The sequence below is a fragment of the Psittacula echo genome, assembly GCF_963264785.1.
Source record: "Psittacula echo genome assembly, chromosome: 1".
NCBI lineage: Eukaryota > Metazoa > Chordata > Aves > Psittaciformes > Psittacidae > Psittacula > Psittacula echo.
In genome coordinates, this window is record NC_137735.1 from 100,487,228 (window position 1) to 100,508,624 (window position 21,397).

Sequence of the window (21,397 nt, forward strand, 5' to 3'; positions counted from 1 at the left end):
ATGAAGAACCACATACCAACCCATTCCTTTTTTTGTTTGTTGTTGGTTTTTTTGGGTTTGGTTTTTTTTTGGTGTGTTTGGTTTTTTTTTTCCCCTGAGTAATGCACAAGCGAAAGTCCAAAATGGATAAAGTCCCAGAATTTTAGGGTTTTGTCCAAAAACTATTTGATTTTTGAGAATCTGCAAAATTGGCCTTATTCTCACTAGGACAAGAGATTTTTCTCATTGGCAATTTCAGACAAGGCAAAAAGTACCATTCAAACAGCTTTATTTGGTATTGCAGTGCCAAAGCAGAAAGCTTTGGGGAGAGGGGGGCTGGGAGAAGGAAAGAGCAAGCTGCTTTAAAAAGAAATTGGGTTAAACTCACTTTGTGAATGAACATGAAACTGAAGTTGCCCTTAAATTAGTTATTTTCCCTGCAGCTTGTTTCAGCAGCAGATGAACCTCAGAACACTCATTTCATTCATTTGTTGCATTTGAGTGAAAACACACAGCAGCAGATGACCTATCTAGTTGTGTAGTAAGGTTCTGACTTAAGCTAGTTGATACTGAATATAAGCTCATTTCAATGTTGTTGTTCACTGCATGCACTTACTGCTCATCTGTGATACGTCCCCACACAGTACATGTATTTTTAATATAAATTCCCTAGTCCAAACTGTGCTAGTGGTGTTAAATGGTGCCTATGTAGGTGGTAAATGTGTTGAGCTTTGAGGGTGGGATACTTTTCACCCCTAGTCTAAATGAGGTGCCAGCAAATCCATCAGATGAGATTTATTTAAAAAGATTCGTCACATTGCTGCTCTTGCTGCAGTGAAGCAGGCTATAAAATTCCACCAAAGCTAAATAGCAGCGTGCTGCTGAGCTGATGTAAATGCCAAAGCACAAAGTGCCCTGTGCTTCTCATTTGAAGCAGCCTAAACTGGAATCTCAGGCTAAACAAAAGCTTTCTTGCTGCCGTGAAAGTGCTAAATCTTGGGGAAGGCATTTGGATTACTGCCAATTCTTAGCATCTAACAGGTATTTAGCTAAGACAAACACCTAGAACTAAGATGAACACCTAGAATTAATTTAATGCACTGACAATGGCATCTGGTCCTGCTGCTGCATTGTATGTACTCAGTATTAAAACTGCCTCCAAAGCTGCTCGCTGGTCTCACTTGAACATGACATTGCAGCCCTGCACTAGAAAGCCTCTTTTTCAAAAAAAAAAAAAGCAAAAAAATAAAAAATCAGAGGCCACAAGGAACTGATTTCTCGCTTGAAGTGGATGAAAACAACTGTTCTGGAATGGCTTCTATCTAGGATCTTAGAACCAATAGAAAAATAAATGATACCCTGATGGAACTAGATGATCTTAAGGTCCCTTCCAACCCTAACTATTCTATGATTCTGTGATATCCCCTTAGTGGCCAATGTTTCTGAAGTCTTACAAAGTCAGACTTTTCTGTTATCAGTGTTTCAATTTCTTAAATTCATAAATAGCCTGTATAACATTTGTGCTGTTTGAAAACTGGAAGTTGTTTTGCAAGACAGCAGGCTCTGCCTGGGCTATTCAAAAGACAGTGAATATGAGGCCACAAACCCAAGCTGCCAAAATATGCTTGGAGACAGATGTATTTGTGCGCATGCATGTGTATGTGTCTCCCTATACTTACTGTATAAGTTAAATTTTCTTCTGAACCAGTGAGCTAAACCTCAGCCCTGTGATTTGGTTTGTTTTGTGCGGATGAGAGGTGCTAGCTGGCCTGATGGCCCTTGATACAGGAGACCTCAACCTATTCATAGCATAATTACCACACAGGCAGTAGCAGGAGGGAGATCTCCCACTGATGTCATGGCCCTGCCCAGCAGGGAAGCATCTTTAAGTGTCTGAGGCTGATTCAGTCTTTATTTCTAGTTGCACTATCCTTTTTTTTACTAGTTGTAAAAAAAAGACAGAGTGTAAAAAGCTCAGTTGAAGCCCAGGCATGAAAGAGAGAGAGAGGCTCACACTGATGTGCAGACACTTGGATGCCAAATGAGGTAAAGTGACTGAAATTTTATCACTGATCTCTGAGGCTGTGAGCTACATTTTCAGCTTCCAGAACTGCTTCCTGGCACAAATCTGTTTCAAATAAACTAATGGAAAGGCAATCCTAATCCTAAATTGCTGTTTGCTTTTCAGGTTTTGGGACTTTTGTCTCCCATACACTTCATTACTTCTTCAGAGTGATTGTGCCAGCAAAAAGGACAAAGCAATAATGCCAGCATGCCCACTTTTTTCCTTACGTGTCTCCTTGAAAAGGTAGTCCTGTATCCAGAGCTGGAATGTTTTCCATAAGGATGAACTTGTGAGGAAAATTTAACTCCCAGCTTCAACACATGAAACACAACTCAGGACTTTCAAGCATTGGCTCGCTACCAAACATAAGTATACTTTCACAAGCATAGCAAAAGCATAATCTTGCTGACATATGCTAGCCTGCCTCTGTCATATTTTGAGTTCCTTCTCTGGGGAATGATGATACTGGAATACCTATGTGAAGTAGCTGCAGGAATATTTTTTAACCCAGACACAACCTATTTTTTTTCCTGACTTTGCTTTTAGAAATGATTGTATTACTTCTGCAGACATTTTCCAGGAAAAAACAGGCAGCCTGGAGCAGATACCCAACATGGAAATATTCAGCCTGAACAGCTGGATCTAAGCAATGCCCTAAAACTTAAGACTGGCTCTAATACTATCCTAGTACTATTTAAGGCTATGTTGAATAGTGGTGTTTCCAGCTACACCTGTCAGACTGAAAACTGAGGCTTAGCATGACAGATGACACTCATCCTTGTCAGAGAAATAAATTCAGGAGCCGCACTAACTTCACTCGGCATTTTGAGTCAGCACAGCTAAGTAGTTCTCCTCGCTGAACCTGTGATCCTGAAGCTTTGTGTGACAGTAACTAGCATTGTCTCATTATTTTAATTGCCAAAGCTCTCAACAAACCACCATTTTTTTATTTCACCACTGAGTAGTCTGAGTCAGGCTCATCTAGAAGTATCACACCACTGTTGAACAGAAAAACACTGCAATTGTGGGCATGTCCTTGCTGTCCTGTAATAAGCTCTCTGCTGGTGCTTGTATCTGGGAGATAAAGCCAGTAGGTTGTGGTAAACCTGCATTTGTACAAGTGAAAAATCTAACGTGCTAATAGCGGCAGTTGAAACCACAGCTGCAAGAGAGCCCTTTGTCCAAGAAGTCAGGGTCTAGATTGAACTGGAGAGGTATGGGTTGGACTCCTGGCACAGCTACCATCTTGGTATCACTTCATGTCTTTGCCCAGTGCCTGTCCTCAGTATGAGAAATATGTGCTACTGCAACGATATCTATCTTGGTGCTGTGCTATTTGCAGTTGATTGCTGTTGCAAGGCAGGGGCGGAAAAAAGGTTTGAACCATAACTTTTTCAGATTATGAGCTTTTACAGAGTTTCTAAGAAGTGCTCCAAATTCTAAATGCAAAACAACACAGCACTCACTGACGAAAGAGCACACCACACTTCTCCCGAGATCTATGGGTTTGCCTTTACAATGCACGCTTTTAAATAGCATTTTGTCTTTCAATTCATTACACTGCTTTCTGAGAGAGCCTGCTAGCACTGAGTGTGGGGACACTGCAGACTCTTGCTTTCTTCCCTGGGAAGTGCCACGAATGGACAGTGGGTATGGCCCATGGCAGGGGGTTTGGAACTAGATGATCTTAAGGTCCTTTCCATCCCTAACTATTCTATGATTCTATGACTCTGCTGTCCATGGACCTCCTCCAAAGCCCAGAGAAATAAATGTGTAAGTTTCCTTTGGACTGATCTCTGGATGTCTGTCAATACTTCTTAATTGTGGAAATATTGCTATGAAAACTAAATAATGATGGCAGCTCAGAAGAGAACCAAACCAGTATTTTTGAGGGGAGAAGAAGAGGGGGACGTCTTGCTGTAAGTCACTGCAGATTGTCCTTCATCAATTCTGTTGAAGTCCCTGGAGTGGCTAAGGTGCTCTCACTTGAGAGATAGAATTAAAAAAAAAAAAAAAAATCCCAAAAAATCTGCCTTCTCACCCTTCCACAAGTAGATGTCTTGAAACCTTTGCTTTTCAAATCTCCCAGAGCTACCTCTGCATAAGGAGAAACTCTTTTAAACTGGGACCTCCCTAGCAGATTATCACCTCTAAGATGAGAAGACAGTGCAGAAGTAGCAGCACCAACAAGCTCCAATCCAGACTATTTGAAATCAAATATCACCTATATATCAGCCCCCTTCCATCTGTGAGGATCACAGCATTTGTTCAAGGCACTGTACAAGGTCATTTGTCTAGCATTTTGTGGAGTCTTAAATTAAATTAAATAATAGTCTTCAATTTCCCATAACTAATGTTCTTCACCTTTGCAAATAATTCAGTGAAATTTCCACCTAGCTTTGAAGAGTTGTAACTGAAGCCCACCTTTCTGCCACCTTTCTGGGACTTTGGCTTTTCATTTTCCAAGAGTGTTAACACAGACTTTTCTTCCTAAAACTCTGTTTCTAGATTTCCTCCCCTGATATGTGCAGGATCTCCTCTGTGCAATGTTTTAGTTTTTTTGCCAGTGTGTTTTCAAATCTTACACCCTGGTCAGAGGTATAAATATTCACATTAGCAGGAGTCAGCAGAGAGCTCTGTATTTTTGTTCTGATCTTTATGTGAATTTACAAAGAAATTGCATCTGTATTGTGCTATTCCACATGCTCCTGTTAATCCCTATTCTTGCAAATAAGCCACTGCTGTAGAAGTTGTTGCTCATTTTTATGAGTTCAAATGCATAAAATCTGTAAGTTTTCATTAACACCCCTGTAGCACAGTTGAAACATTAACTCAGTTAATGCTTTCAATTTAGTTCCATAAAGTTATGTGTATTTATTTTATTTAACAGAAAGTTACTTTTTTTTTTCCCTTAAATACTATAAAGATATTTCCTAACTGTATGATGGAAATCATTTGTTTTATGAAACGAAGATGAGGCTCCATATGGTAAAACAGCATGTAGGAATAATCAGATATATAGAATGCAATCTCTACTAAGAATAAGGAAAACTCAAGCAGCAGAGAGGAGAGGATCATGACTATATAAGTGATTTAGCTCAAGGGGGAGGAGGCAACTAAGCACCAGGGAAAAATTCTTAATTTAATGTACTCATGGTCAACACGATCACATTTTTCAAGTCAGAAAGGGTCACTGCAGTCATCTACTACTCTGACCACCTTGCAATGAAGGACATAAAATGCTTGTCGCTGGGGAAATAATCTACTGAGGAATAAAATCCTAGGTGGTTCATGAGTTAACTAAAGTTGGACAAGTTCTGCATTGCTAAGACTACTGCTAAAGAGCCCTGCACTGACTCTCCAAGAGTAGAGGTAGTCCATATATACATCTCACGTTGCTTCTATTGTTTCTCCATGATTTAATATTTTAATCATTTACTGTTGAAGTATGGTAGCAAGTACACTACCTGTGTGAAGATATTTAGGCAACAGTGTTCTCTTTCAAATTCATGAGCTGAGGAAACTGTTTGGACTTGCCTTCTGGAGATAAAGATGGCTTAAGTCCTACTGCAGTAAGGCAGTAAATAACACTTAGAATCGTAGAATGGTTTGGGTTGGAAGAGACCTTGAAAATCATCTAGTTCCAACCTGGTGAGGGGGGAGAGTGGGTTTTTAGTTTTTGGTTGTTTGTGTTTTGGGGTTGTTTTGGTGGGGGTTTTTTTGGTTGTTTTTTGGGGTTTTTTTTTGTGCTGTTTTTTGTTTGTTTGTTTCTGGGGTTTTTTGTTGTTTTTTGGTTTTTTTTTTTGGTTGTTTTTGTTTTTGTTTTTGTTTGTTGTTGTGTTTGGTTTTGGTTTTGGTTTTTTTTTTTTTTTTTTTAGAATAGCTGAAAGCCAGCAGTCCAGGAACTTTGCTTACAGGAATCAAACTGATTTCTTTCCCACTTTATTGGGACACTCGCCTTGCTCCTCAGAAAGCCTGCAATACAGTAGGGAATCAGAGAATGTCACTCTGTGCTCTAAGCTTCAGGTAGGCAAGTTTCTCTAGAGGTCAATATTCAGGAAAAGAAAAAAATAAGTAAATAAAAATTCATTTTGTTCTCCCAATACAAGAGCAACATCACTAAGATGTTAAGTGCCTAAGACTCTTCAGAAACTGAAGAGGTACAACTGGATTATGCCTTACAAGAGAGCCATGTGCAAAACTACTCATTGGTTTAGTACTCTGGGAGGCACACTGAGCATCCTACGTTTGTGACAACCTTGGAAACCTTTTCCTGAGCAAAACAGTTTCAGCTCTAAGAGCATTTTTGCAATCAGCAGGTTCAGTGTGTTCTGAAATGTCATATGAAATATGCCTTTAGAATGTCACAGGTGTGTAGAGCCCTGACTTCTTAAGAGTCATCTATTAAAGAGAACAGAGAAGTCCTGGAATTGCACAGTGATTTAGTACTTTTAACACACGATGTCAATCTGCCCATGCTTGAAACTAAACTTTTTTTTCATCCACTATAAAACACAAAAGCATTTCAACCTTCACAAAGCACAACAGTATTAATGGGAATGAACAGAAAATGACAGTGCACAATCAAGCTTTGAGGTGTTTTAATAATGAACATTTCCCTGAAGCCCTATTCCAGCTCCTGCTGTTGGTCATCTTATTTTCCCTGCCTTTTTGAATGACATGAGTATTGGCTACCTCTGTGCAAAAACTAGAGGTAGTACGTAAGGTGGCAATGTATTATTTTAACTTGTCTTTGAAGGTCATTCTTTTCTGTTGAGTCCCCACCCTCTAATTGAAGCCAGCCCCTGTCCATGCTGCAGCAATGAGAACAGAAAGTAATACTTGCAGCACTCTGATGTGCAACAAAATTTCTCAGACTTGATGGTATTAAAATTTTCACAGCTTACCAGAATCACAGAATGGTTTGAGTTCGAAGAGACCTTAAAGCTCATCCAGTTCCAACCCCCTGCCATGGGCAGGAACACCTCCCACTAAACCAGGTTGCTCAAAGCCCCATCCAGCCTGGTCTTGAACACTGCAAGGGATGGGGTAGCCACAGGTTCTTTAGGTAACCTGTGCCAGGGCTTCACCACCCTTATGTATAATTCAGTAAAAATTTGGCAAGTAAAGAAATGCTATAAAATTAGGCATAAGATATAGATTAGATATAGACCTAATGTGAGGTGAAACGTATGATACTGAACATGAAAACAGTACTAATGATACTGAAGCTTTGTTCAGGCTGTATCTAGATACCTCATGCAGACAAATTATGATACTTTTCGTACCTGTAAGGTGCTAAAACTTAACAGATTACTCTAAGGTCATTCTGCATTTTCCATGATCTGTCTCTTGCTTATCTTCAAAGGGATACCAATCTAGCCTCCTTAAGAGCTGATGCTTAATTGTACCATGCAGATCAGTAACTGCCCATGATTTTATAGATTAATATCATCATAGGTGCTATGACTGTTTAGGAAATAGGTAACTTTACTGAGGTTTCATCATGAAAATAAAGTAGGAGAACGCAATTCCTATATAACTTGGTGGTTTATTCTGTAGTGGGGGACCAGGAAAACAGAACAGGCAAAGCTCCTTTCTTAGTTCAGACTCCAATGTGTCTGCCTTTTCAAGCAGGAAAGACTGGAAATAGTGCATAATTTCTTCCTTGGAGCTCTAGACGTCTGCAGAGCTATACATAACACCTGTCCAAACTACACAAGTATTTGTTAAAGTGCAGATTCCCAAACTCCTCTCAAGATTCACTGGGCAATACGTGAATTTCTACTGGTTTGCACCATAGTGGTGCAGAGTCAAAGCTCAGGTGCCTTGTTCATGCAAAATAATGAGTCTGGATTGGTTTTTGTGTCATGTAATTTTGCATCACTTTTCATGTCTTACCAGTACAGCTCATTAATGCATCCTTCCTCCACTGACAATGGGAAGAATTTTGATTTACGTTTTTTCACTTACAAGATTTCAAAGGCATGGGTTTCTTCACACTCAGTTTGGATTGTCTTCCATCCATGGCCAACCTGTGTTCAGTAGCTCTGGCTGGATTGTTCATATACTTTTGCCTAGGCCTACTTCTTCAGTCACAATCATCAACAGGACACAGTATAGGAAAATTTTATAATTAAAATTCAGTAAGCTGTGTGCTGGATTAAAGTTGCCTCTTGTTCCCTTCAGCCTTTATGCCTGCAGCTTTTCAGAGGCAGGTGTTGTTCTTTCAGGCCTGTGCATTTTAATGGGAAATTTGCTGTGCTCCCTATTCTTGTCATTTGATCACCTAGGTAAACATAAATAGGAGTGGATATAAGGGCCACATCTACAGTTGCCCTTGCTAGGATATGAATTACAAGAGCTCTCGATCCTCCTGATTTAATGAATTTGTTGACTGCTGTCAGGAAACAAGGGAAATTTCTCAGCTTCTCCCTTGTAGCAAGGGGAAAAGGTGATTGTGTGTGCACAGAAGGGCGGTGGGAGGTAGGCAGCCCACTTCACACACCCAGCTCTGTAAAGAAGCTTGTTTGGCCAGATCCTCGGCTGGGGTAAGCAGGCACCCACTGCCAGAAAGCGTGTAAGACCACACATCACTGAAGGACACCCTTCTAAATAAATAAATGACACTGACATTCCTTTCTATTCCTCTTTGATAATCCTGTGACCTACCATGCTCCTTGTGGATAAAGGTCAAGTTTTCTTAATTAGAGATAAACTTCTTAAACTTTGCCTGGCAATAGACCTAATGGACTTGTGGGACAAACTCATGATGCGGATCACTATTATATTGTTTCATGCTGGAATTCAGCCTGGTGCAGAACCAGCTCCAGCATATGTAACCACAAGAATCCAGTTGGGTTAAGCAATAGTGGTGGGTGTCTCAGATTCTGCCACTGAGGTTGGTTGACACAAAGTGTTTGTTTTGGCATTCATACTCCCATGCCCCAAGTTTTGCAGTGGGGTGGGGTGTGGGGGGGTTTGTTTGTGTTTTTCTGCTCCCCATGGGCCTAATACTGCATTCTTCTGTGGTGACTCTCCAACATATTTCTATTTATTCTGCAGCCCTATTTAAGTGAAGAAATAAATAGCCCACTCTGATTCTTTGGCTTCTGTATTCTTTCTTGCAGTTTCCTGCTCTGAATGTCAGACTTGAAGTTCTCACTTGTAAAGCCCCTCAAGGGCACAGGTCAATTGCTGGGTCAGTCAAGAAAAGATCACGGTGACAGCTCTGTTTAAGCGGCTTCCACCATCACAGGGAATGGGATTTTTGTTTTCCGTAGCAGGCACAGAGATAAGCTGCTGTCAAAAGCAGCCTGGTAGAGCAGGGTTGTGCAATTCTATGATAGATTATACTGTAGATATACTGTGAGTTAGATGGCAAATACAGCTGCATGAAGGGGAGAAAGAAGGTAAAGACATGCTCCTTTTATGCTTGTGGACCTGTGGGTCAAAATAAAGTTACGTTTTGGATTGCCAAATATGTTTTTAATGGAAATAAATTTTATTTCCATACCTTATTAGGCTGTCAATAATTAATGGCAGCGGATGAGCCATAAAGGGTCATAAGGATCCCATAGGGCCTAGGGCTCAGATGATGGGTGACTACTGCTAGCCTGGAACCTATTGCAGGCTGATTCTCAGCAGCCCTGGCCCCGAGGAGAAATCATGGAAAGCAGCTTCGGCAATGCTTGAGTCACAATTCCCTTGGTGACCTGAGATTATCAGGCTTCTTCCTTCCTTTGCCTCATTTTCCATACTGACCACTTGAGGATAGTCATAGCAACGTGCCTTAGAAGAGGGTCATGGTGGTGGCCCTTGTTCCCACAGCCCTTTGGAAAACCAATGTGCTCTTCAAGTGCTAAAGAAATTCCCTCCCTGGGAGAGTATATCCTGTGTACTATCCAGTTGCATCCTTCCAGCTTGAAAACTTGAAAAGCCACTTATCTAAACACTTCCCATATGATAATGCATTGCTGCCCCAGGCCTCTGTTCTTGCTTGTCTGCAGCTTCCTTTCTGGTAACATCTGAGTGGCAGCAGTAAAACAACCTGTGTACATCAGGAGTTTCATGTGCTTTCAAAACCAGGCATGAGGTTTTCAACATTTTCTCTCATTTTTCTGTGTGCAAACTACTGTGTAACATTTCTGGAAAAGCAACCAGAGACTGCAGCCAATTTCTATGGCATTTTGAAGCTGCACATATGTTTAATATATCCACTACTTCCTTCCCCAGGGCTTCATGCTTCTCTTGCCATTCATCTTTTTGTACTGTATGCACAGAATATGAGTTATCTACAGTGTCACTACCATAATTTATGGCATTTCCCAACACCTACATGGCAAACACATTAGAAACTCTAACAGCTGGAGACTAACTCCAGCAGTGTGAATGCTCTACCTGGTGGGAAACAAACATAAGAAGTAATTCTGCCATTCAGAATTATGAAAAGGCAATAGAAACAGATGCACCTCCCTTCTCAGTTATTTTGCTGACTCTGGGAAGAGGTAGGAATCAACGGAAAGGGGGGGCGAGTTGGTTTAATGGAGGCAAATGGAAAGAAATCCTAGTTGAAACAGGAGGCCAGGTTGAGAGCTGGTGAGGTGGGAGTCCCATAACCAGTAGAGTAGCAACAGGGAGCACTCATGGCAGAGCCCTGCAAACTGTGTGTGGAAAGTGAAGGAAAGCCAAGCGGTGCCTTCTCCCAGAGTTGTAACTCTGCCTCTGCAGAAGCAGGTATAATAAAAGAATCTTAGTAATGCTGTACAAACACAGACTTGGAAGAAAAGCAGCAAGTGGATGCGGATGACGCAGTTCCATTACCCACTGCTATCTTACAGCAACTCTTCCACCCTCCTCACCGCAGTGTTGGAAGTGCCTGCCAGGCATGTGGTGAGCGGGCGCAAACACCTTCAGTCAACAGCAGCTAATGACAGCCCTGCAACCACAGCTCAGCTGAAGCCTAAAGCATTTCATTGATCCTCCTACTTTAAGGTGGTATTAGCTTTTCATATACCTAACATACTTATTTTTGGGTGCTGTAAATGTAAAAGGCATACAGATGGCACACAGATAAATGCAGGAAAAGAAAGTCTGCTTGGGAAATACAATTACAACCTGTTTCTCCTGCTCCGCTACGAAGCCAAAACAGATGAATTTACTTCTGTAACCAGGACTAGCTATGTAAAGATATACACTGCTTCCATTTTTAATCTGTCTAGAACAGTCAAAGTTTGGAGCATCCTCAAAGTTCAAGCCAGGGAACAGTTTCCAGGACAGTAGAAACTACTTCAGACTGGCTGTTCTTTGTCACATCACTGCTGTCAGGTCAGCTCATCTTGATCTCATGCACTGAGTCTTTAATCATGCACTGACAGCATAGGCAAATAGTAACAAAAGAGCTGGAGATGAGGCACAGAGGTATGGGGAAGCACGAAGTGAAAAGGCTGAGAAGGCAACTGTAAACACGAAGTCTTCATGTAAAGTACAAATCGGAAGTGATTCCACCATATGCAGACTTTAGGGAACATGTACTAAACTATCAAGGGAAAAGGGAAGGGTAACAGCCAAGAAGAAATGAAGCAAAAAAGTATATTCAAGGCAAGGGGTAGGCAGGGACTCCAGATACCAGGGAGGTAAAGAGTAAGTTTGTGGAAGAATAAAAATCCTCGCATTTCTGAAAGCACTCATTAGGATCAGCAGCCTGCGAGATACCAGTGCTTTCACTGACCTGGTGGGAAAGAGCAGACTGAACAAAACACTGCAGAGCTTTGCAGTAAAGTGGTGAAGGATTCCTGGACTCCACTAGGAAGCTGTTTGATTGTCTTTGGCAATGACTACAGGAGACAGAAGTGGGCAGGATGGCTATCTTATCAAGGTAAGAGCTGCAGGGGTGGCTGGGTGCAGGCCTAAAGAAAAATCTGTGCTGCACACATAAATGTTGAATCCTGGCATTCCTTTCCCCAGTAATCAAACAGCAGGCTATATTTAGCCCAACCTAAACAGAAACAAAGAACAGCAGGACTAGTCTTAGCTCTAACAGCTGCCATCAGCTGCTCAGAGGGGATGCAGGTAGAGCCGATGTCAGATGTAGTTAAATGAGATGGAACAGGGAAGGCAGCTATGCTTGAATGAACAATGTTGGCATTTGGTTAGAGAAATTCTGCATTTTATTATTTCATGGTTAGCTAGAAGGAAGATCAAATGAATGTGAATACTTTCTACACCAAGGTCAAGGCTATAGTAAACCATGGAATAAGCGGAAGAAAGGAAGGAGGTAATAGATACAAGAGGACCATCTTGTCACTCAGAACAAATGCTTGTGTGTCTAGCCCAAGTTCTTGATGTACCTTCTCTTCAGTATTAGCATAACAAGAACTGACAAACGCAGCTTTAAAACAGTCCAAGAAAGACTGGTTGTCACACAGCTGCTGACTAAAGCTTGTACCTGTGTGTTAAGGCTGGTAGGACTTTCCCAAGCAGCATGCAGGGGGTGCCTTCAAGTACTGCTGATCACAGAAGAGCCCTGTGCTTGGTTAATGTATACCCTTCCTGGCACCAAAACTGCACATATTGGGGCCACTACAACAGCAGCCCCTCTCCTTGCCAGCATGGCAAGGACTCTTGAGCCATGTGTTCACGGGTAACTGACTGATTTCACTGATCCATGAACCCAGGACTCACCATCTGTATAGGCATCAGTGTCATCCACTGGACAGGAATCTAGAAAGGTCATGTTAGTGCAGCAGGTTCCTTGAAATATTCCCTGCTCCAGGGGGACATATTTGCATGTTTGCTGGGGAAGAAATCATCACAAAACCTCACCTAGACTGACCTAATTACTGTTATATTTCTACTAGCATGTTACATTTCCACTCTGCATGTATACATATACATGTATACATATACATGCAGAGTACCTCCAGTGAACCTGTAACTGATTGAAAAGTGTAAAGCCAGGTGATGCAAAAAAGTAAGATTGTTTAATGAGTACTTTACTGGTGAAATATTAGGGGACAACATAGTGGGTGTTGAATTTGATCACTAAATAATCACTTAAGCATCTGGTTGTCACTGCGATTCTTAAGAACGAAGGGGGGAAAAAAGTAACTGCTTTACCAGCGTAAAATATCAACCAAAACATTAAAAAAACACCTCAAACCACCACCAACAATAACAAAAAAAACCTGGGAAAAAACTCCCAAAGAAACAACAAATGCCACCTGAAAATCCACAGTCTCCTTCCATACCAGTTTTGGATTTCAGAGGCACCTTATTATAGTAATCCTCACTAGATACACCAGCTGGTACAGCATGGACTTTGAAGTTTTTGTGATAGCTGTTCCTGCCTTACTAGCAGAGCTGTAAGCTTGGTAACTAATCACTCCTTGATAACTCATATTTCCTCTCCAAAAGTTCCTGAAATTTAAACTAGCAGGAGAAAACATAAGCAGGGATTTGTGCAGTAGAAAATCACTTTGAAATGGGCTTCCTTCCCAGCAACCCATACGGTTTTTTGAAGGGGGTGGTGTTGAATTAACTTCTCTTCCCCACATGCCCAATTGCAATTGGGAGTGATCCGTGGTAGTGTATTTTGGATATATCCCCAAATAAAGAAAACAAAATAGATTAGTTGCAGGCATCTATGGTTTGGCTGTTGCTTGAATTTGTTCTGTAGGAACTTTCATATCTAGATATCTTTCTCCCAGGTTTGTTCTCCCGTCCTCGGTTAGACAGGGGAAAACAGCCTAGGCCAACAGATGCAAATCTACATCTACTCAGGAATTCCCCAACTGTGACACTAACATGACTGAAGTTGGTGAGATCTTCATTTCTGAGATGGGACAGGCTCTTTGCAGGATGATATATACTGATGCCAATTTATCAATCGCCCTCTTGCTCAAATGCAAGCATCTCAGATATTGCTTGGATCTAAAGGTGACAACAGCCCTGTGTCCCATGTACCTGATTGCATAAGAAAATTATTTGCATAGCTGCCTAGAAGCAGACACATATTTACTGGAGGTGAGCCTGTGGAAGCTTTTTCCCTTTCGCCAAACACCATTAGAAGCCACACACACTTCCACATCACATCACAAAGCTGCAGCTGCATGGCCCATCCAGATAGATGAGAACTGCATTTGCCCATGGCTGGGCACACTATACACACTAGTGCAGAAACTTGGAGTATTCAACCTGGCACGCACACAGCAAAAAAGCAAATTGGATAGCACATGCTGCAGCTGGACATTCTCTCTTTTTTGGCCAAAATAGAAAGGCTCCTAAGCAGAGGTATTTTGAGCATTCATAGTCAACTGAATTATGAGCTGGAAAAGCATCAGCCATGCAGTGCTATCCAGTACATGCCCTTTTTTTCCTTCTTCTGGTTCATACATTTTCACTCCTCTTTAGCTTTCTGGGCATGTACTGTACCTTGTGATGACATGGAAGAACACGGTCTTTAGGTCTTTATTAATTGTTACTACTGTATTTTTAAAAGGAGCTATTAGGAAATTCTATTTTTTGTTACTATAGGAATGACACTGTAGGATTCGGCAGAAGAAAAAATTAAACAGCAACATTTAAGTAATGCACTTCAACTTTAATACTCCACTCCCTCCAAGCTCCTCTTGGACATAAAGTAAAAGACTTTAGAAGCTCACTCTCTCCCTCAGTGCTGCTTGACTCTAACCCAAATTAGGAGGTGCAGCCCTGTTATCTATAGCAGGGCTTAGCAATGTCCTTTCCCACCCACAGAGTGTCTCCTCTTCTTCCCGAGTGAAGCAGCAGCAAAGTGCTCCTTGGCTCAAGCAGAGCTCCTCATCTGATTCTTTTTTTCAGCTAGTTTAAAGCAATGTTTATGCAACTTTTATACAATAAGATCCGGATGAATGGAGGAGCATCCAGTTCACTGTACAAGAGCAGGTTGGGCTGCTCGTACCAACTGAGCTTGCCCAGATGAGCTGATCCATGATTTAGTGTAATTCTGAACTAAGTGCCTTACTAGATCATTCTTATGTGCCCCTTTCTGAATTGGTTTGCGCCTTCTTTTCTATTTGAAAGGTTTAGGTCTACATTAAGTAAAAACCAACACAGAACAAGTGAGTTGATTAACAATTCTGCTGGCTTTATGCAGTGGGCAGGAGGAGACAAGGTAAGGAAGGACAATAAAAAGCTGACACTCAGACTTGCTATTCCCCCGTCTGTTTTTTAAACCTCTGAACCATGCAAACTTGATAAGCAGAAAAAAGTGGAGACAGGTTTTGTTTTCCCTGGCTTTAATTCTTTTATGAGATGCTAATACTATTCTGACTTGTGAACAGTGTTCTGGCTTCCCACCTCAAGTTTGGGAGAGTCTTGGATTAGTCAGAAGGAACTACTTAGTAGAACAAGGAATCTTGCACCCCAGTAAACAGATGTCTAGCATTAACAGTGAGAGTAGGATGCTCCTCAGCCGTCAGGAATGGTAACGGTTCTATTGATTTTCATAGAGTGTGAGGAGCAGCTTTAATTCTCCTGAAGCAAACCACATCTTTCTTCATAGCCGCTTTGACTCACTGACCCAAAGTCTCAGACAGGAACTGGGAAAGGAGCCTCTCCAGGACATTACAGTATGTGTCTGTAACTTCACAGATGCTGTCAGCTGGTAGAGCCACTTACAGACGAAGAACCTAAGCCTGGCTCTTCCTCAGCAAATAAAGATGAGCCAAGAAAGCAAGCCAGTGACCATATTTTGGTATGACTTTCTGGCAATTCCAATGGCCTTATTTATCACCCTTTTTTATCTCCCTTTTATTGCACAGATTAGTGTGCTCCAGCATTCTGCCCTGCATTCTTGCTTCTGGAGTCTGGCTTATCTTTCAGCTGTCTGGCCAAGCCTATCTAGTAACTCATGGCCACAGGATCCTGTCTCAACAAAGTACTACAGACTGGTCACAGAGGTAAGGAATTACACAGACACACTGCAAAAAGGTCTATCAGGGTACTTGTTTGGCAAACCCAGCTATTTGGAGAACTTGTGTCCAGCTCTGCTTTTAGCAAAGGTGTAACAGCACTTCCACAGCTCCTGCTGTTGCTGCTATTGGCTACAGCAGATAGGTATCTTCAGACACACACACTTATTTCCCTGGAGTTGGCCAAGCTGTTGAAACTGGATCCTTTTAAGGGAATGTACAATAGGGGTTATTCATAAGCAAGCTGGAGATTCTGGGAAGCACAGTTGCTGCTCTGTCAAGGTAGCTGATAGTGCTCTATAGTCTCTCTACCCCCTTAAATTCACCTTTTTGTGCTGCCCACTTACTCACACTTTCATTTCCACATGGATTCACATGCATGGTCGCAGTCAAAAAGAGAGGACCTTAGTCATATTTTATGTAATATTTCCTTGCATCTCAAAGGGGAAAAAAGAAAAGAGAGAGGAGGAGGAGGACTCCGAAGGCCTAAGGATGCTTTTACTGGCTTTTCATCAAAAATTATCTCCCACCCAGTTCTAGGACTACAGGAAAACATTTTTACTATAAAATCCTAGTATAGTGAAGTCTACAAAAACAGTGCTACAGATAAAGAAGGTTCTTTGTTAATCCTATGCTGGTGAGGCATTTCAACTAAGCACTTAGCTGGTAGTTTTTGTACTTTTTAAATAAAAGGTCTCAAATTGTGAGGAATATCAGGTTGAGGGAAGTCTTTTGGTGTTTCAGTTCTCCTGCAAATACTTCAACATCCTCTTGCATAATTTTGAATCCAGCCAAAAGACTGGACAACAACAGAAACAGTCAACTGAATGTCAGACAAACCAAAAGAAGAACCACTGAAGTTACTGGCAAAACTTGGAGAGAACGCTGAAATACAAATACAAAAGAGGGGTGGGGTGAGCAAAGCAGGGGAGAAGGAACAGTTTAAACTTATCCTTGTATGTTATCAGCATTCCCTCAGGTATTTTATTCAAAAAGGTAGAATTTCATCTGCATTGTCTTTGTGTAAGTGCCATAATCTTCAAGAACCTCTGCCTCACATACACCTTTTGTCCTGAAGGCTAACAGAGCTACTTCACTGGTAGTGCTCTGGTAAAATATCTTCTGGGTGAATGTGCTTTTACAAACAACCCATTCTGAAGTTAATGAAACTATAATATGTTTATGAGCCAGAACCCTGGCACTTCTAATACAAAAGTTACTTCTGGGAATCAGAGCTGGTTGACAGCATCTGAGAGTCTAGCCTAATGCTCTTACCAGTACATCCTACCTCCTGGCTTCTCTTGGGCAGATTTCTCTAAAACAGATAGTATCATACAATTCCAAAACTGGCACAGGAGCATGGTTAGACTCAGTGTCCTTATTTCCTCATCCTTGTTGTGCAAGGACATGTTAGAGTGGCCCTGGAGTTGTCAAGATAATGCAATAGCACTAAACTACCTGATAGAGCTTGCAACCCTCACGTTATGCTCCTCATGTCACCAAAGGAAAGGCAAGTCTGTAGAAATGGATTTTTAACATTTATGCCTCCCCCTTGTGTTTCTACGCTATGAATTCACCAGACTATGTTTATTTCTCAGAAAATCTCTCCAAATGCAAACTTTACACATCGTATTTCCTTGGTATCCTGGTAAAAGTGTAAATCCAGAAAGCACTGAGAATAAAAATTCTTTGAGTTGCTGAGTCTAAAATTTCCCATTGAAATAAACCAGAATTACAACTATTACAGAAGCCATCCAATATTTAACAGAGGATTTGATCTAAGGGGTTAGGAAGTATAACATAAATGCCTTCATCTAGCACAAGCTATGAAGAGACAAATTAAATATCACTAATTCTGTTCCAATAGAAAAGAGGAATCTTCACAATAAGTGGGATTGAGTTAGGGTGGGAAGTTTGTTGTTTTCATTTTTTTACAGCAGTAAACGCGCTTTTATTCTAAAGAACCTGGAGAAAACATTGTGGGAAGCGAGGACAAGAAAATTCCTGGCCTGATCCTGATCTCCCCAACAAGAATAATATCACAGCTGTCCTTTTGTACAAAGAGTTTGTCTGCGCAGAGGGAGCAAAAAGTTACTTGATGACAAGCAGAAGGAAAAAATCAGAGAACAAACATACCTGACTTGCCTACGCCAGCTCGACCAAAGATTGCCAGCTTCACTTCTGCGCTCTTAGCCATGCTGGAAGGAATGGCGACAAATTCACTCGATTATCAAAAGTGAGGCAGAAGAACTGTTCCCAGCTCCTGTCTTCAGCTTCACCATGTCATTGTGACGTCAATGCAGAGCCTGAAGAAGAACACCACGAGGATGGAGCTGCAAGGAGCCAGGCTCTCCCTCACATACACATCCTTTTTAAACAGTCACGATAAGTGATGCTACATTCCCACTTTAAATGTTGCTGTAACACCATTGACACATTTGGCACTGTTCATGCAAAACCCACCTTCAGCTTTCAAGCGCTTGCTGTCTGCTTCTGGCACTGTAATTCTGAAAAAGGTACTTAACAATCTAAAGTACCTGCCTCACAAGGTTCTTTACTTGTTCTTTCTCTTTCAGCAGCAATTGCTGATATTTACTGTATTTGCCTCAACTCCAATGAATTAGCTTTTGTCAAACGTCTTTAAAAAGCCACGAGCACTCACCAATAGTGCCTGCAGATAGCTGATCTTTCCTCAAGCCATCCAGTTCCAGAAGGGTTTCAGTTAATCAGCTGCAGTTGCAGAAAAATCTCTAAGCACTTATACCTTGCTCATTCTGCTAAACAAATCTGTACCCAGATGTTCTTTAGTGCTCCTTATTTAAGCTGCCTCGGCTCATACACAAACATTTGGCAAAGCATAGGGTTAGAAAAAGGATGTCGGAATTTCTGGTAATACACTTTTAACGGACCACATGGGAATTATCTGTATTCACAGTTTTGCTGCATGACCTTGAGCAAGTCATCTGACACTTCATATCCTTGATTTCTCTTAACCTGGACAGTAAAAATATATAACAGTACCTGTCACTGTAGAATGCTTTAAGATCTTGGGTGAAAAAATTACAACTGTGATGATGGTGCTGAGCCTTCAGCCTTGACTAAAACATCAAAAATTTACTCTCCCTTTTAAATAAGGCAGAACTCTACTTGTGAATGCAACCTGTTATGAAGGTCTGCTGTTGTCCACTTCAGCCGTAAATTCTAACAGTGACGTAGGAAGCTCTCTCTGTTAATATTACCCGCTCTACACCAAAATGCATTTCAAGTGTTTCTTGAGATAAAAGCTTAAAGCTTTTGCCTACTTAAAAAAAACAACAAAACAACACACTTGCAAAGAGTAAAGACATCTTACATAGAGAAGAGTCCCAATTCACCTCTGATGTCTTCATGGTCCTGGTTTTGCCTAAGAGTAAGTAAAAGACCACGCTCACTTTGCACGAACAGTTAGAAACGCAGAGCGCGGCCGGAGCTGCAGCTGTATCACCTAGCGGGGTAGGTGGATGGGAAGGAGAACCAGCGTTTCCCTCCCACGAAAGCTCCCGGTCGCCTGCCGGTACCCTGCCCGCCCCTCGCCGGTCGGTACGCTTTACAAGTAAGTCTATGTGGATATGCATTCATCACCGCCCGCCCTGTAACTTTGGGCGGGCTCTGCTCCCCGGCAGGTGCCGCCTGCCCGGCGCAGGGCAGCCCCCGCGGCTGCGGGCACCATCTCTCCGCGGCACGCCCGGCCCCGAGCGCACGGGACACCGTGCCCCCGGCACCGCATCTTCCCACTCACGCTCCTCGCCGCACCCGCGCACAGCGCCATGCTCACCTCCTTGCGCGCAGCCAGCAGCGCGGAGGCGCCGCGCTCAGCTGTGGAGGCGCGTCCCGTCCGCCGCCGCACACGCGCTCCCGGCAGCGGCGCGGCCGCACAATGCGGAGGGGCTGCCCGGCTCCCTCCGCCCCTCCGCTCCCGCAGCTCCCCCCTCCGCCGCGCGGCACTGCGGCGCCCCCTGCGGGCCGCCGGGAGTAGCACGGTGCGGCGGTGGCGGCGCGCTGCTCTGCGCTGCGCTGCGCTGGGCCAGGCGGTACGGGGAGGGGCGGGCGAGGTGGCGCCACCCATCCCTGCGTACCCCTGCCAGAGTCACCCGATGCTCGGCACGGTCTCCGAGGGGAGCGAGCGCAGCCCTGTAATTCGGCGTGTTTGACGGTAACGCAGCCTTTAATTATGTGGGTCAACGGCTGCTGTTCCCACGCTTAAAGTTTGACTGAGTCCTGGCTAGCCGGCCCGGCCGAGTTTGCTCCACTTTCCACATCTCAAGCACTCACTTTCCTGCCCTCTCACTTGCCTCGCGCTGCTCAGCAGTACCACCCTGTGTAACTTTCCGCGGAGCCAGCAAGTATCTCCCCGTCCTGACAAGCCTACCAGCCTACAGTAAGGTTGGTGCCTCATCAAACCGCTTTCCAGTAGCACCAACCTTTTACACAGCACTCTTCCTCCCTGCATGCCAGCATGGCTTATGGTGAAGGAAAGCATTGTTATTTCAATTTGCAAATGGGGAAAGCAAACCGTGTAATTACATCAGTCCCTCCAAGAGCCTAGTGTCACAGCCAAGGATCAAGTTCCGAAATGAGGGGACAGAATTCACTGGACAACTCTTACTTCCTTGTTTATTAAACTAACCAGTAAGGTAAAGATACATTAGTAACAGATGTGAACCAGAGCTGGAAGGCACTTGAAGTTCACTGGATGTTCTTTCTCTGTTTCTCTTCCAGCCCAGATCTGAAGGAGATACAAGATGAGTAAAAGAAAAAGCTCTCCCCTCACTGTCTTTCTCAATGCAAAATTGAGTAACAGTTGGATCAGAAAAGATCCTCCATAATCCAAGTCTCTTTACAAGAACACAATAACCATTCAGGAGGTAGGGTGGCAGTCCTGTGGAGAAATGAGCACCTACCAATCATTCCCTCCACGCTGTGCCAGCTGCGTGCATTCTGGAGCAGATCTTAAAATAGTTGTACTGCATATCATTCAAAGGATAAAAAAGTTAGAAAGCAGATGTGAAAGCAGTAGTGTGGTTGATGCTTTACTTGTTAAAAGTAATGCTAAGGCCTTAAGCCTTCAGTCTCTGGTTTACATAATTTAGGGGGATTAGCTTTTTCCATCCTCCTAAGAGAGCAACTGGTGAGTGTCTTTTTTGCATCTGGGGAAATGTGCGTTAGTCTCGAGGCCTGACATTTGTTTTGTGTCTATGGAATTCACTCTGCATGAGGCTGTCAAATTAAATACAATAACTGGCTTTTCCAAAGCAGCACATAATGTATGAATCATTAAAAAACCTAGTGGCTGTACAGTCTGTTTCTGCTGAAATCTCTTACTGGTGCCAGGGCACAAGAACTTAGTAAACACTGATCATGA

At 42.6% G+C, this 21,397-nt stretch overlaps 1 protein-coding gene across 2 annotated transcripts in view; it reads right to left on the reverse strand.

The window, feature by feature from the left end:
- The window catches only part of RERG (RAS like estrogen regulated growth inhibitor), a gene marked incomplete at its 5' end in the record, with an annotated part of 107,216 nt that extends 89,023 nt beyond the window's left edge, over window positions 1-18,193 (reverse strand). For both annotated transcript variants that reach the window (XM_080634853.1, XM_080634852.1), the window contains one exon: window positions 18,133-18,193. In XM_080634853.1, coding sequence (XP_080490979.1) covers window positions 18,133-18,193 — 61 coding nt within the window. The remainder of the gene's footprint in view (window positions 1-18,132) is intronic.
- Between the last annotated feature and the right edge of the window lie 3,204 nt (window positions 18,194-21,397).